This window comes from Capsella rubella, unplaced genomic scaffold, assembly GCF_000375325.1.
Source record: "Capsella rubella cultivar Monte Gargano unplaced genomic scaffold, Caprub1_0 scaffold_5, whole genome shotgun sequence".
Lineage (NCBI taxonomy): Eukaryota > Viridiplantae > Streptophyta > Magnoliopsida > Brassicales > Brassicaceae > Capsella > Capsella rubella.
Window position 1 is genome coordinate 8,499,521 of NW_006238919.1, and position 15,494 is coordinate 8,515,014.

Genomic DNA, 15,494 nt, shown 5'->3' on the forward strand with positions numbered 1-15,494 from the left:
CGAAATTAGTTTTCATGTGATCGTTTGATTAAAGAATTTAGAAGGTGGTTTTAGGAGTATATGTTTACTTCGTTGTTCTTAAGATTATATTATTACATATTTTGTTAAATTAATTAAGTTGACCAAAGACTATTTTTAGTCTTTGAGGGACTTTGACTATGTGTTTCATTGGTTTTCTCCGCTGAATAACCGGCATTGCAATTTAACATGCATACTACAATTCATTGACGATCATTGAAGTCGAACGAGCGAAAATAAAACTGGAAAATTATTACATGTATTAGGTATACATGAAAATTAAATTAAATCAATGTGTGTGTATATATACATGCATGGCTAATAGATTTGTAAAATTCAAATGAAAAGAGTAACATTTGCTATAAAATGGACATATGTACATTTTAATGGAAATACAGGCAACTGTTTTTATTGACATTACAGGAGATAGATACATAAATAGCCATTACAAATCCAAATTTGGACTGAGTGCACTTTATGATAGTAACACTTACATCCAAATAAAAAAAAAATTTGGCTACAAATTCTCAGCGAAACATATATAGTATATAAAGAAATAATAAAATATAGTGATATAAAACCAAAAGAAAAAGAAAGAATATAGGGATATAAATATTTAAGAGAATGTAATATACATTTTCCTAAATATTAAAAAAAAGAATTATAGATATTTTTATTTTGGAATGAAAAAAAAAATAGGTAGGAAGATGTGTATTGTCTTAACTTGGGACGATGAATTTTGATATTCATCGTTCATCAGGTACACGGTCGGTCCATGAAACCCGGAAAACCCAGTTAGAGACAGTCCTCTTCCTCAAACTCTTGATCCTTTCATGGCTGCTTTTTGATATCATTCTTCTACTATCTGTTGACTCTACGTACTCTTTGAGCCTCTTCATCGCCAAATCTAGCGTATCTTCACTCATGTTGGCGAAACAAACCCTAAACCAACCCGGTTCAGTACAATGGCACGATGAACCGGGTGAAATATTCAGCTTCACTTCATATACAATCTTCTTCCAGAGCTCAAGCTCTGCTTCGAATGTGTTTGTGTCCAATAGATGTCTCATGTCGACCCAACAGAACAAACCAGCGTTGCTTTTAAGAGAAGTTACACCTGCAGCTTCTAGACCGGACACGAGTTGCTTCTGACGGATCTTGAGTCTTTTCTTGTTTTCGTCGAGGTATGTACTTGTGAACTTCTTGTCCGAAAGCAATGCGGAGAGGAGGTACTGTGTTTGAGAAGACACGAGGCCGAAACTTGACATTTTTGTTGCCGCGGAAACAACCATTTCGTCGTTGGAGTAGATTGCTCCTACGCGAAAACCGGGTAAACCGAGATCTTTGGAAAGACTATAAACAACATGAACTCGTTTGGAGACTTCGGTGTTTTCTAGATTCTTGTCTTTTAAGACATCCATGACACTAACAAACTGTTCAAACCCAAAAACAGTTCCTGAGTAGATCTCGTCGCTTATGAGATGAATGTTTTTGGAAGAAACGAAGTCAACGAGAAGGTTAAGTTCTCTTCTGGTCAACATTGTGCCAAGAGGGTTAGAAGGGTTGGTAACAAGAATTCCTTTGACCTTAAGATCAAGCTTTTGAGCTTGTTGATAAGCTTGTTGGAGAGCTGACTCTGTTATTTGGAACCCATTAGAGCTTGAGCAATGAATAGGTACGATCTCTGCTCCCGTTCTCCATTTCAAATCTCTATCGAATCTGTACGCATAAACAAAATCAAATACTGTCAGCTCATATTTCTTGTGAGACAAGTTAATATAAAACCTTAAAAAAAATAAGATCTAGGAATTACCCTGGGTAATAAGGAGTCGGTAAAAGGAAAGCGTCGCCGGGTTCGGCAAGACAAAACATGAGAGTTTCGTTGGCAGAAGTTGAACCAGCAGCTAGGACGATCTTGCTTGGATCAAACGTTACTCTATTTCCTCTTATTTCCTCCATAAACTCTGCCAGAGCCTATATATAAATAAACCCTATAATAAGTTACTTGCGTCGACTTAAGTTACTTGCGTCGACTTAAGTTACTTTCTGAAATGTGAAGGAGAAAATGGTAGTTACTTACTTTCTTGAATTCGGGAAGGCCATGATAGTCTTGGAAGAGAGCAAGCTCTTTGAAAATCGATTGACCATCCTTCTTGAGTCCGGCTGCGTCTGGATTCTTAGCTAACCATGTCTCTATGAGATCAAAACATAGCTGCATATATAATAAAACATCATATTAAGCACCCAAACAAAACAAAAAAATTGTCGATATTGCTCAAAGAATCGAACTTATAGTTACCTGATTTTCGGCAAGACCCATTTGAATAATTCCATTAGGGTTCTTGGTTTCGTCGTAAGGGTTCTTCTCGTACTCTTCCCATCCCAAGAAGTAGGACGAGTCTTGTCCATGAGCATTGCTTGTCACTTTTGTCGACAGTTGTTTCATTTTTTTGATGTAAAGTAGGAAAAATCAAAGAATGTTTGGTTTAATATGAAAAATGATCAGTAATGAAGAACGAGAGAAGGGTTGTGAGAGAGAGAGAGATGTTAAATTAGGGTTTAGTTAGTTGGTGAAGAGTGAGATGTATGGAATGTAGTTGCTTGAGGTATGTGGGAGAGGTATATATACATTTTATTTGCTCCTTTGAACAAGTTAGTTAGTTTAATCGTCTCGTCATGTGTGTGAGTGAGACAACTTCCGTTTTTCACTTGACGTAGCTAATAATTTTATCATTTATTGTCTAATTGTTTTCTTGAACTTAAAAAAAAAAAATCAAGATTTGGTACTAAAGAATATTCAACGTACTAAATTATATATTCGGCTTATCTTATACAAATCTAAACATATCTTTTAATTCTATTAGACAAAGTTAAATTGAATAAGACATATCAATAATTTCATTTTTTTAGAAAAAGTTTGAGTGAAATGGCCTAATTACAACATAAAAGAAGTGGACTAAAACGTTGTAAAATTTGCATGAAGTATAATAATATGGTTTAATCCTCGCTATATATATTAAAATTACACAAACACATGAGAGATAATTAGAAAAAAAAGGATAAAAATTATGATTGGTGAAATAGAATAGCTTTGAAATGAAATCTAACCAAAAAAATAATGTGTCCATAAAACGCGTATTCTGTCACCGCCCATACATGACATGACAGTGAATTAGCGACCAAAACAATACAAAATCTATCTGTAGATCGGAATGTCATGATGAATGTGTTGGGTGCTTTCACCATATTGTATTTCGAGAGTTATCTCAAATGCATGAAAAGTTTATGGAATTGTGTGTTATTACTATGGTCATGCATTTGGTAATTTATTAGATTTAATTTCAGTTATTTAATTTGTTCCAACATGTTCGTTCTCTTGAATTTTTTTCTATATATATATAAATATTATTCTTAATTATTACCTTATATATCGAAATCATGGAAACCATGAAGAAGAAGAAAAAAATCATGAACCATGCAGATAGAGACATTGAAATTACGAACCATGCATATAGGCATTGAAATCATGAACCATGCAGGTAGAGACATGTATTTTGTGTATTTTGTGTATTTTTGTTTTGTTTTTTTGCATGATAGAAACATTTTTTAGGTACCCAAATTCTACAAAATTAATCACTGTAAAACTCAACCACCCAACACGTATCTGTGTTCCTCATTTTATTTTCAGTTTTTTTTATACATGTGTATATTTGTTTTAAGAGTTGTTGTATGATTCATTTTCATCAATTTTCTTTTTTCTTTTTAATAAGTTTTCATCTTTCAAAGATGTGCTAAAACCTCAAAAACAAAAACTTGAAATGATAAAAGAAAATACGTGATAGTAAAAGATTTGGAATGATTTCATTGAAGTTGTAAAAAATCATTTGTTATAGAATTCAGTTATATTGTTCAAAACCAAAGAATATCATGTGTCATTGCATATATACTTCCACTGATTTGTTAAAATGAATAGTAATTCAGTTTCAATAAACTCAGTTTTTAAAAGTCTTATGAATTTTAAATTCTAATGGAGTTGAATTTAACTTATACAACCAATAACACCCCTTTCATCTCTGTTAATTAGTTCAAGAGAATTAATTCATCTGTTGTGCAACTCATTATTTTGTGTTCACTCACCTAATCGGTTCTAATTATCTTCAATAACAAACTGCGAAATTATTAAGGAACTGTTGCGATTTTCTCTGTGTATCATAAGATTTGATAGCTTTATAAATATATATAGATTGTGGAAAACAATTGGATCGTCATTTCTAAACAATAAACATGTGAAATAGTTAATAAGATTTGCTTAATTTCCAAACAACTGAAAGATATTATTAGTTAACGTATATTTTGAACTCATTATTTCTTTAACAAAATATACATAAGTGGGATATTCAGATCAATTATATTTCCAAAGTAATAATTTTAAAAGACATTATTATAAATATACAAATACAATTTAACAAATAATACCATAGGTTTGATTTTCATAAATGTATGGTTTGAAATTGAGTAACATAATATTTGCGATTTAAACATTCTAAGTGAATTGATTGATTGAGTCCAAACATTAGCCCTAGGCAACATATTCGTAAGATTCGCGTCGCTTCGATATTCGTTTCGATTCGATTCGAAAAATACAAATATCTATAAGATGTTAAAGCGAAGCAAATATGAAAATATAGTATTCGTAAAAACCGAAGCAAATAACAAATATTGATTTTTTTAGTGCCGAATATCCGCTTCGCTTCGTATATTATATATGTATAAATATAAATCATTATATAATATATATATATATATATAATATGTGTATTATAGATTTATGCTTATATCTAATAGGCTTATTATTCATATTACTATATTTTGGTTTGTGAGGCTTTTTGTTAAATGTTGCTTTTAAACAAATAAAACTTTATTAAAAATAAATTAATATCAAAAAAAAATTATATGGGTTTTTTGTTAAATGTTGCTAAATATACTACATGTTTCGAAGCAAATACCAAAATCAATTATTCGGTCGAAACGAAGCGAATCACAAATATTACAGATATTCCGAATATTCGCTTCGTGCCCCGGGCTACCAAACATAATGTAGTTTTTAGTCTAATATATATCGAGTTGCTAATGAATTGATCTTCTCTTCTCTTCCACTTGATCTAAAGAAGTAAAAAGCCCATAATAATAAATGTGCTTCAAACAGAAGACTAAGCCCAAACCAGGAATATGAGAGGAAACTGAAAACTACGAGTCTATGCCTTTGTTCAGCTGTCTTCTTCTGTAAATAAACTTTACAAATGCAGATTCATATCTCTGAGATTCACTTGTAGTAAATTAGATGAACCAGACGCCATGGAAGTTCAAATCTTTTCGAGACCTTCTACTAAAATCTGTAGCGGAGAGAGATCTCTTCACTGGGAAAACACTTCACGGGCTCTACGTGAAGTCCATTGTAGCTTCTTCCACTTACCTCTCAAACCACTTCGTGAATCTTTACTCCAAGTGTGGTTGTCTTTCCTACGCAAAAGCCGCGTTTGACTCCACGGAAGAACCCAATGTCTTCTCTTACAATGTGATTGTCAAAGCTTATGCGAAGGATTCGAAAATCCATATCGCACGTCAGCTGTTCGACGAAATTCCGCAGCCGGACACTGTTTCTTACAATACCCTCATCTCCGGGTACGCCGATGCCAGAGAAACTGTTGCTGCGATGGTTTTGTTTATCAGAATGAGAGAATTGGGGTTTGAGGTTGATGGGTTTACGTTATCAGGGTTGATAGCAGCTTGCTGTGACCGTGTCGGTTTGATAAAGCAGCTTCATTGTTTTGCTGTCTCGGGAGGTTTTGATTCGTACTCTTCTGTGAATAACGCGTTTGTTACGTATTACAGTAAAGGCGGGCTTTTGAAAGAGGCGGTATCGGTGTTCTATGGGATGGATGAAATAAGAGATGAAGTTTCGTGGAATTCGATGATTGTGGCTTATGGGCAGCATAAGGAAGGAGCAAAGGCCTTAGCTTTGTATAAAGAAATGATCTTTAAAGGATTCAAGATTGATATGTTTACATTGGCTAGTGTTTTAAATGCTCTTACGAGCTTGGACTATCTGATCGGTGGCCGTCAGTTTCACTGTAAGCTGATCAAGGCTGGATTTCACCAGAATTCACACGTGGGCAGTGGTTTGATCGATTTCTACTCGAAATGTGGGGGTCGTCACGGTATGTCTGAATGCGAGAAGGTGTTTCAAGAGATTCTATCACCGGATTTGGTTCTATGGAATACGATGATTTCTGGTTATTCAATGAACGAAGAGCTCTCTGAAGAAGCTGTGAAGAGTTTTATACAGATGCAACGTATTGGACACAGACCTGATGATTGCAGTTTTGTCTGTGTCACCAGCGCTTGCTCAAATCTTTCCTCTCCTTCTCAGGGCAAGCAGATTCATGGCTTGGCTATCAAATCTCACATCCCTTCGAATAGAATTTCTGTGAACAACGCATTAATTTCATTGTATTACAAAAATGGAAACCTGCAAGATGCAAGACGTGTATTTGATCGAATGCCGGAACGTAATGTGGTGTCTTACAACTGTATGATTAAAGGTTATGCGCAGCACGGGCATGGAACTGAAGCTTTGCATTTATACCAACAGATGCTGAACTCGGGTATTGCGCCTAACAATATAACCTTTGTAGCCGTTCTTTCTGCCTGTGCACACTGTGGTAAAGTCGACGAGGGTCAGAAGTACTTCAACACCATGAAGGAGATATTTAAGATTGAACCAGAGGTTGAGCACTATTCTTGTATGATTGATCTTTTAGGTCGAGCAGGGAAGCTAGAAGAGGCAGAGAGATTCATAGATGCAATGCCGTATAAGCCAGGCTCTGTTGCTTGGGCGGCATTGCTCGGTGCTTGTAGAAAACACAAAAACATGGCTCTTGCGGAAAGAGCAGCTAATGAGCTTATGGTGATGCAACCATTAGCTGCCACGCCGTATGTGATGCTAGCAAATATGTATGCAGATGCAGGGAAATGGGAAGAGATGGCCTCTGTGAGGAAATCAATGAGGGGGAAAAGGATAAGGAAGAAGCCAGGATGTAGTTGGATAGAAGTGAAGAAGAAGAAGCATGTATTTGTGGCAGAAGATTGGTCTCATCCGATGATACGGGAAGTGAATGATTATCTAGAGGAGATGATGAAGAAGATGAAGAAAGTTGGGTATGTTATGGATAAGAAATGGGCAATGGTGAAGGAGGATGGTGCAGGGGAAGGAGAGGAAGAGATGCGGTTAGGACATCATAGCGAGAAGCTAGCTGTGGCTTTTGGGTTGATGTCAACAAGAGATGGAGAGGAATTGGTTGTAGTGAAGAATTTGAGAATATGTGGGGATTGTCACAATGCAATCAAGTTTATGTCTGCAGTTGCAGGTAGAGAGATCATTGTAAGAGATAACCTTAGGTTTCATTGCTTCAAAGATGGCAAGTGCTCATGTGGAGATTACTGGTGATAAACTGATAATAATTATGATTTAATTAAATAGGAAAATTTGTGTTGACGGATACAACAATAAGTAGAAAAAAAAACTGACTTGTTACAAAATACAAGGAGAATATCGATTACGCTATTCTTTTTTGAGTGCGGCTCTACGTGTGAATATGCTTTAGTGTGGACCAGTAGGCTTGGTGACTACTGGTTAGTGTAATGGCTTGAGGTGGAAGACTTGGCAGGCTGGTTTGTATAATCCTTTGGAAACAGCCTGTTCGAACTTCTTGCTTGGTGCTTCGTTTTCTTCTAGGTTTGTCTGGACGAAAAAGCGGTTCCACCACGATGCGCTACGCATTTTAGCCTGCCAACAAAATAAGAGTGTAATGTATTAGCCTATTAGGTATTGTACTTGTAGTATCTGTCTTAAAGAACTTTGAGAAAGATAGGTAACTGTTAATGTTTGAATCATGAAGAGGTGCTAATGACTAACTACATACTACGCTAATGCCACTAAACAATAACGGGGACAGATGGTTTCATCTATAATCATCAGGACTCAGGAAAACAGGGTATTGGAAACTTACGGGTCGACCGAATTTAGACAATTCAGCAACTTTAGCTCTCTGCTGACCAGGGAGACCTGGAACCGTTGAAATTCAAGAGTTAGAAACCAAAAAGAGAGATTTTTATTATCAACACCTTTTATGAAGTTTTATGTTAGTTTACCTGCAAAAAGAACAACACCATCTGAAGCTACTCTTGCGAGTTCAGGCACAGTCTTGTTCAGGTACTTGGGTGAGAGATAATCTAGAGCATCTGACACGATCACAAGAGAGAAAGATTTTGCCCGGTAGGGCAAAGGGAACTTGATATCAGCCACACGTACAAGACCTTTGCTCACAAAACTCTTGCAGTGAGAATCTGCATCCTCGATGTCATATGGTTCGACACCCCAGGCTTCAGTCTCTTCTTCTTTCAATAGACTAGAAACCACTGAGCATGTGTCAGGGCCCACATGCAAGACTTTGCGCATGCCATCTCCATAAGCCTTCTTAAGAACAGGAATGGCTCTTTGGACTTCTGCTGTGCAAGAATAGTCACCTGAGTTCATAACAAATTTCACAAAAAATGTCAAACCCGAGAGTCAAGCATTTGAACGGGTTAAATAGCAGATAAGATGCTCAATGAAAATGTGGATGAAGGCATTAACTTAAGCAAATGTACTGAACAATTAGAAATAAATATTACCTGTAACTTTGCTGACTTCTTTGATACTTTTAAAGATACCTGAGATCGAGAAAATATGAATTCGTTACTAAAGCTGTACATAATGCAAAAAGACATTATAAACAAAGATGATCACATACATACCTGGACCACTGTAAGCATAACCAATGAGAAGACAAGCCCCCTAGAAATTGAAAACAAACGAAACAACAATTTATAGTTAGAACCATATACAACACATTCATATCCCAGAAAGAAAAAAACGAATCACTTAATGAAAACAAATGAAGTACAAAAGCCATACCACAAGGACAAGGCAAATAGATAGAAGTGGAGAAGATCGAGACTTTGAGTGCAAAGCTCCTGCAAAAGGGAAGCTTCCACCATCTCCTACGCGTCTTGTTGAACCTACTTGCCGTCTCGCCATGACTAAGATCCCAACAAGCTCAAGCTATTAGATCTACAAAGCAACAGCAGCACTAAATTGGATCAATCAATATCCTTTTTGAACTGAGCATCCAGAGACGACAAAGCACAACAACGCTCTTGCCCATTCACTATAAAACAAATCAATGTTGAAGAAACACAGCTAATCTCACTCTCCACATGGAATAGAATAAGCAATCAAAACACGAAAATTTGACAAAAGTAGCTAATTTCTCCCACATAACCATGACCGTAGAACACAGATCCATGGAAACAAACACATAACCTGAAACCTATTAGATCCCATCATGAGCTTAGCTGCGTGTCGTTCACCCAATTTAGCAACATCTTACCCAATTAACAACCGGAACAAATCAGATTACAGATAGATCCATGAATCAGCTCGCGGAAAAAGGGAATTTACAGGAAACTAACGAAACCCAAATCGAGAAGAGGAAGAAGAAGGAAGAAGAAATCAAATCTACCTTGGATTAATGAATCGATGGGGGTTTGGATCTAAGATCTGAGATCCGAGAAAATGAGCACTTTAAGCTTCAATACACCTCACTTGAATTTACTAAAAGGGAGAAGAAGCTTCGAAGTGTTAATATATCACACATCACTGCAATATCGCTATCTACTTATTTATATACTTGCGTTGTAAAAGCGCGTATGGCTATGAGTCTATGACGCGCTGGTACGAAACCGACGGCGTTTTAAGGCCATTAAATAATAGATAACAACAAACATCTTGCCGTTTGTTTATTACACACGCAAAGCAGTTTCGAAAAAAACGACATGCATTTCTTTGGTTCCGTGGTACAAAAAAAGAAAGAACATACACAGTAGAAGCATCATTAGTATTGCTTCTTTCTCCTTTACTTTATCATCGTTGATCTAAGGGGAGTAATCTCGCATCTTCATCATCGTCACGAGGTGGTCTCCATTTACGCCTATGAAGTTCGCTGCTTTCGACTATTGTCTGAGGCTTGAGCCTCTTCTCTACTAAAACTTCCACTTTTTCATTAATAAGATACAGCAACTCCTTCAAACCAACTCCTGTTAATGCAGAAACTCTAACATGTGGTCCTTTGTTCTGCACAGCATCTAGTTTAGCAACTTCAGGAACCTTCCAGAGCTCAGATTCACTGACATTTTCATCTTCACACAATAGCCACCCATCAGAGTCATCATCTTGGTTTTTGATTTCGCCTTCATCAACAAATGCATCAACGGTTTCTTCAGCTTTTAAACCGTCGTTTAACTCAGCTTCTTCTTCTTCTTCTCCTTCTCCTTCGCCTTCGCCTTCGCCTTCGCCTAGAAATTTCACGTCCTCCACTTCTTCTTCTACTTCATAATCAATCTACAACAAAATTCCCAGTGTGAAAAAAGGTGGTTGTTTCTTATACTTGTATAGACAGGTTTATTTCAAACCTACCTTATTCCAGACTTCAATCATATTTTGAAGCTTCTCTTCAGATACTCCAATTTGATTAAGGACATGAAACACTGTTGAACGATGCTCCTCAATATTTGGAGCTGTTGAATCAACTACATGCTGCAAGGAACCAATCACATCAACGCCAAGATCTTTCGGAAGTTTGCACTACTAAATGTAAGTTAAAATATATGATTTTTGTTATTTATTTAGCTCTTACCATAAGTATATCAGCTTCAACGACTTCTTCCAGAGTCGATTGAAATGCTTCCACCAGCTGTAAAAAGGCATAAGCCACGAAAAGAAAAGTAAGTGAAATATCACTTGAAAATAATACATGATGTTAAAGTAGGTATATATTACCTGTATAGGCAGATCTGATATGAATCCAACAGTGTCACTAAGAAGCACAGACTTTCTATAAAAAAATCAATTCTTGCGATTCAATACAAGTACATGTGTACCATTATGTTATAAACATCCTTTTTAAAGTACAAATCAACTTACCCAGAGGGAAGATGGCAACTCTTGAGTGTAGGATCTAATGTGGCAAACAATCTGCAGAGGCCAGACCAAGCATTCAAAAGTTATGACTTCAGTTTCAAATTTGTCAGTTTAAGATGGTATTGAAACCATTTGAATTATACCGCTCATTGCAGTAGAGAGCAGTCTTTGTCAATGCACTTGTCAGAGTCGATTTTCCCTGACAAAAGCAGATAATTAATACTTAGAAAGTAAACTACAAAAAGTTGGTTTCTAGCTGAAACTCCTTGGGAGAAAAATTCAAACACTTACAGCATTTGTGTAACCAACAACAGCAATGGTAGCTGAACTCTCATCCTTATTCCCCACTCTCTTCTTACGTCCAGCACGCTGCAATAGCCGTGTTCGCTGGGTTTCTTTAATTTGGGATAACAAGCGAAGCCTCCGGTCTGCTATTCTGGTAATCAAGATTGTGTTAAACGCATAGATTAAATATTAGAAAAGAGAGTCCTGCACTAAGTCTTTTGGTTAACCAACAATTAGAAACAGAATATATAAATGTGGTCTGATAAAAGCTTCGTAAAGTTAAGACCTTCGGCGTTGAAGCTGAAGCTCAGTTTCTCCGGCACCACCTACAAAACCTCCACCGGTTCCACTTGCTGCTCTCCTGCACAATAATTTAACAATACGTTTATCAATGTCTCAAAATTCAAAAGAGCAAAGGATATACACAAAATAGCAAGACAAACCACTCACCCTCGGGCACTGACAACTTCAGCTTCTCCAAACTGCCCAAAACTGTGGCGTCCATCAGTACCACGCACTCGAACCAACCTGCTCTTTTTGTACATCAGAGCTGCTAACTCAGCCTGTGAAGTGTGAATGGATGAACCAAAAGCTATTAACAAACGTTTCCTAGTATGTAAATGACAAATCTGTATTGTCAGAGTACCTGTAGTTTTGCTTCCTTTGTATGCGCATGAGCATTAAATATTTCGATTATAAGGCCTACACGGTCTAGTACAGGTTTTGCCCATATTCGCTGAAGATTCAAATGCAACGACAACAACATTAGCATAAACAGAAATAAAACAAACAAAACAATGAAAAAACTTAGGATTTCGTAGCAATACCTCTAAGTTCCGTTGTTGAATAGCAGTCAACATGGCGTTTACAAAAACAGCATCAACTTCTTCCTGAGCATCAAAGAGATTGTAAACAGCGTGATCCAACTTTTCATTACAAGCAGACAAAGAAAAAGAAACAGAGACTCATAATTTGTGAAAATAGCAGAAATGTTTTGCTACTTGCCTTAGAATCTTCAGCATTTAGATGGCATTTGATGTTGTCTACAGTCCCAGGCCCGAAATAGGTATCTAAAATCGAAACACACTTTAATCATCAGTCTCTCAAGAATATCGTCGAACAAATGGACGGCATGATTCTTAATACAATCTAAAAACGAACCTGCGCGAGGTTTAGATGATCTACGAACAGGGTTCTGAACAACAACATGAGAAGGCAATTCCTTGTCAAAGAAATCGGATTCAAAGTAACCATATCTCTGTTCTTCAAGCGAATTCGCAAGACAGAGGGCTTCGTTGAGCTTCGCCTGAAGAAACTTAGGCGGCGTAAGACGAGGCTGGACTAGAAAGAGCTTAGGCGCGCTCGAAGGATCTTTAGGGTATAGCAAAACGGAATCTTTTGCACGCGAGTAGTCTTCTACTTCGCTCGTCTTAGGCGCATGCCGTTTCGAAGAATATGGAGAAGACAGAGGAGACGATGAAGGCGTTTTGGACCTAAGACGGTTCCGGGCAAGAGGCAATGATGTCGTTTCGGACCTAAGACGGCTCCGAGCATGAGACAAGGTCCTCAACATTGAGATACGGTTCAAACGAGGGTTTGAAAGTTTTGATATTTCACTCGCTTGACGATTCCAAAGTGGGATCTTGGTGTTCTTATACAAAAAAGTTGCTTGATCACCAAAGTTCAAGTGATTTAGCCAAATTCCGACACTTTCTGTTGTACTCATTCAGAAAAATCAAGTCTGCTCTGCATCGGAACAATGCATCTAAGCTTCTCGTCTGTTGTTGCAGCAGAGCCTTTTTGTTGAAAACTTTAGGTCGTTCGTTTGTCTAATTTTGATTTATTCCTTTTGAGGTTTTTATAATCGATTATTTTTCGGTTTGCTCGTCCGGTTAAACAAAATTGGCAATGTAGTTAGGTAACAAAATAAAAATAAACCGATCGCTTGGTTTAGTCCAAAGCTGGTATATGCCTCCAAAGTCCAACTTCAAGCAGCTTCAGCATAACATTGAAAATGGTCAGTTCATAGACAAACCAATTGTCATCTATTGAATGTATAACAAAGCAAAGGAATGGACACTGTTTGATTCAATGTAATCTCTAACATTGCTTCTTTTGGAAACTCTAGGTAATAATGTTACAATGCTTTAGCTTTACTTCGTTCACCTCCTCCCTTATGCCTATGATGAGTTGTCCCTTTCTTCTTCCCTTCTTTACTCCCTTTAGGTTTAGATTTCTCAATCAAATCCTCCTCACCTTTCTTCTTATACATCTTAAAACTCATCTCTCTCTCACTTGCCATCTTCATCACCTTCTCTGTAATCTCTGCAGCTATCGTCCTATTGTACAGTTTATTCAATCCTTTCATGAGCTTCACATAGGTATCAGGTTGCGGCATCAAATCCATTTTCATCATATCAAGACAATACGAACACGCCTCCTTCACGTGACCTTTTGCAAGTAAAGCATGGATCCATATTGTCCAGGCTGATACATTAAGCTCACAAGAAGAGCTTTTATTTGATATGCAACTCCAAACATCTTTCGCCATTTCAAGCTTTTCATCTCTTACAAGGTTGTTCAGCAACAACTTCAGCGTTCCATATTGAGGCGCAGAGAATATTCCTCGGCTTACCATTTCTTTGAAGTGATTGCAGGCTTCGACTAGACAACCTTGGCTTGTAAATCCGTTGATCATAATAACAAATGTATCAACTCCAGGGCTTAAACCATTAGCTTCCATTTCATTCCATAACCGAACTGCTTCTTTCACTTCCCCTAACTTACAAGCTAATCTGATCACTACATTGTAAATGAGAAGATCGAGTTGACAACCTATTTGCTTCATCTTCTCAATCAAATCCAAACACTCTTCAAATTGTTCTTTCTTCTCATGAGCCACCATTATCTGCATATATGTAACTTGCGATGGTATGACTCCTTTCTTTCTCATATCATCTAAAACACTATAACCCTTATCAATCATTTCCCATTTGCAAAACCCACTTATCAGTGCGGTGTAAGTCACAATATCAGCCTCACATCCATACCTTTCCATCTCAACAAAAACCCTCATCGCCTCATCCATTCTCTTCTCTGTCTTACACAACGCCTGGATCAAAACCGTGTAACAGTTCGCATTCGGCTCATACCCTCTCTTCCTCATATCCTTCATAAGATCATAAGCATCCGCCATTTTTCCAGCATGAGCATATCCACTAAGCAAGTTAGTGAAAACCACAATGTCAGGCTCCAGCCCTGCTTCCTTCATCTGAACCAAAACTTCTTTAGCTTCCATCAACTTCCCTTCCCTACACCAACCATACAACAACGACGTGAAATACCGCAAATTCGGAGGATACTTCTCTTTCATATCCTCAAAAAGCTTTGAAGCATCCTTAACACTACCGTTCTTACACAAAGCATCTAGCAAACACCCAAAAACATACTCATCAGGCTCTAACCCGTACTTAGGCATTTCGTCGAGCACCTCAACTGCTTTCTTCACCATGTTAGCAGAAGCAAACCTCCGCATCAGTATAACGAACAACTCCGGCTCAATCAACTCCGGATTCTCCTTCCTCATCTCTTCAATTAAACCCCAAACAGCTCCAAATTGCCGCATTTTACTAAGAACCTTCACCATCGACTTGCACACTTCATAGCTGTGACAATAACCAGGTTGCTTCGCTGCCCAGAGAAAGAATCTATAACCCAAATTCCCAGCATCACCACACCGACTCAACACTCGTACTATTAACCCGGGTCGCAGATCAATACTTGATTCGTTAAGGGCAAGCTCCAACTTCGGAACCCTCGAATGGTAATTCCGCAAAATCCTGTATATCTTATCAACGTCGCCGGCGAATTCATCTTCTGGACAAACTAAGCCAACCCCATTCTTTATCTCTGCTGAATCCACGAAATCGTCGTTAAGAACTCTGGAAATGTGAAACCTTTTACAAATGATATCACAACGAGAATTTGCTTGAGAAGATGGTAAGAGAACACAGCGTTTGCTGAGGAAACGATCGACTATGCCAGAGAATCGAAGCATCTCTCTCTCTCTAGAACGACACCGTTGCGTCTTAAAAAGTCTTCTCCTTTTTCT

The 15,494-nt window shown here is 37.4% G+C and overlaps 4 protein-coding genes across 4 annotated transcripts; 1 reads left to right on the top strand and 3 right to left on the bottom strand.

Moving 5' to 3' along the window:
• Nucleotides 1–764: 764 nt before the first annotated feature.
• On the bottom strand, nt 765–2,464 carry LOC17886384 (1-aminocyclopropane-1-carboxylate synthase 9). The gene is made up of 4 exons (XM_006292968.1): nt 2,318–2,464; nt 2,099–2,230; nt 1,832–1,992; nt 765–1,737 (listed from the first exon to the last, which is right to left on the bottom strand). The coding sequence occupies exons 1-4, from the start codon at nt 2,462–2,464 to the stop codon at nt 765–767; spliced, it is 1,413 nt and encodes a 470-aa protein (XP_006293030.1).
• Nucleotides 2,465–5,251: 2,787 nt separating this feature from the next.
• On the top strand, nt 5,252–7,612 carry LOC17886084 (pentatricopeptide repeat-containing protein At3g49710). The gene has a single exon (XM_006292167.2). It carries the CDS (start codon nt 5,360–5,362, stop codon nt 7,523–7,525), a length of 2,166 nt encoding a protein of 721 aa, XP_006292229.1. The 5' UTR covers nt 5,252–5,359; the 3' UTR covers nt 7,526–7,612.
• LOC17886677 (uncharacterized protein At3g49720) lies at nt 7,528–9,780 on the bottom strand. The gene is made up of 7 exons (XM_006293151.2): nt 9,642–9,780; nt 9,035–9,190; nt 8,875–8,914; nt 8,752–8,790; nt 8,230–8,604; nt 8,088–8,143; nt 7,528–7,864 (listed from the first exon to the last, which is right to left on the bottom strand). Exons 2-7 carry the CDS (start codon nt 9,155–9,157, stop codon nt 7,712–7,714), a joined length of 786 nt encoding a protein of 261 aa, XP_006293213.1. The 5' UTR covers nt 9,158–9,190; nt 9,642–9,780; the 3' UTR covers nt 7,528–7,711.
• Nucleotides 9,781–9,854: 74 nt separating this feature from the next.
• Nucleotides 9,855–15,461, bottom strand: LOC17886988 (pentatricopeptide repeat-containing protein At3g49730). Its single transcript, XM_006292625.2, has 14 exons — nt 13,550–15,461; nt 12,545–12,943; nt 12,389–12,453; nt 12,211–12,273; nt 12,030–12,119; nt 11,834–11,946; nt 11,670–11,744; nt 11,390–11,534; nt 11,242–11,297; nt 11,102–11,152; nt 10,958–11,012; nt 10,815–10,871; nt 10,595–10,714; nt 9,855–10,519 (listed from the first exon to the last, which is right to left on the bottom strand). The coding sequence occupies exons 1-14, from the start codon at nt 15,438–15,440 to the stop codon at nt 10,043–10,045; spliced, it is 3,657 nt and encodes a 1,218-aa protein (XP_006292687.2). The 5' UTR covers nt 15,441–15,461; the 3' UTR covers nt 9,855–10,042.
• Nucleotides 15,462–15,494: the final 33 nt, after the last annotated feature.

Bases quoted from the DNA above. Each gene is read 5' to 3' on its own strand.
- LOC17886384 (XM_006292968.1), bottom strand. From the start codon at position 2,464: ATGAAACAACTGTCGACAAAAGTGACAAGCAATGCTCATGGACAAGAC. The intron at 2,231-2,317 runs GTAACTATAAGT...TTATATATGCAG, and splicing joins TGGGTCTTGCCGAAAATCAG to CTATGTTTTGATCTCATAGA. The intron at 1,738-1,831 runs GTAATTCCTAGA...TTATGCGTACAG, and splicing joins CCGACTCCTTATTACCCAGG to ATTCGATAGAGATTTGAAAT.
- LOC17886084 (XM_006292167.2), top strand. From the start codon at position 5,360: ATGAACCAGACGCCATGGAAGTTCAAATCTTTTCGAGACCTTCTACTA.
- LOC17886677 (XM_006293151.2), bottom strand. From the start codon at position 9,157: ATGGCGAGACGGCAAGTAGGTTCAACAAGACGCGTAGGAGATGGTGGA. The intron at 8,605-8,751 runs GTAATATTTATT...TTATGAACTCAG, and splicing joins AGAAGTCAGCAAAGTTACAG to GTGACTATTCTTGCACAGCA. The intron at 8,144-8,229 runs GTAAACTAACAT...CAACGGTTCCAG, and splicing joins TGGTGTTGTTCTTTTTGCAG to GTCTCCCTGGTCAGCAGAGA.
- LOC17886988 (XM_006292625.2), bottom strand. From the start codon at position 15,440: ATGCTTCGATTCTCTGGCATAGTCGATCGTTTCCTCAGCAAACGCTGT. The intron at 12,120-12,210 runs GTATTGCTACGA...TTGAATCTTCAG, and splicing joins TTCAACAACGGAACTTAGAG to CGAATATGGGCAAAACCTGT. The intron at 11,298-11,389 runs GTAAGTGTTTGA...TGCTTTTGTCAG, and splicing joins TTGTTGGTTACACAAATGCT to GGAAAATCGACTCTGACAAG.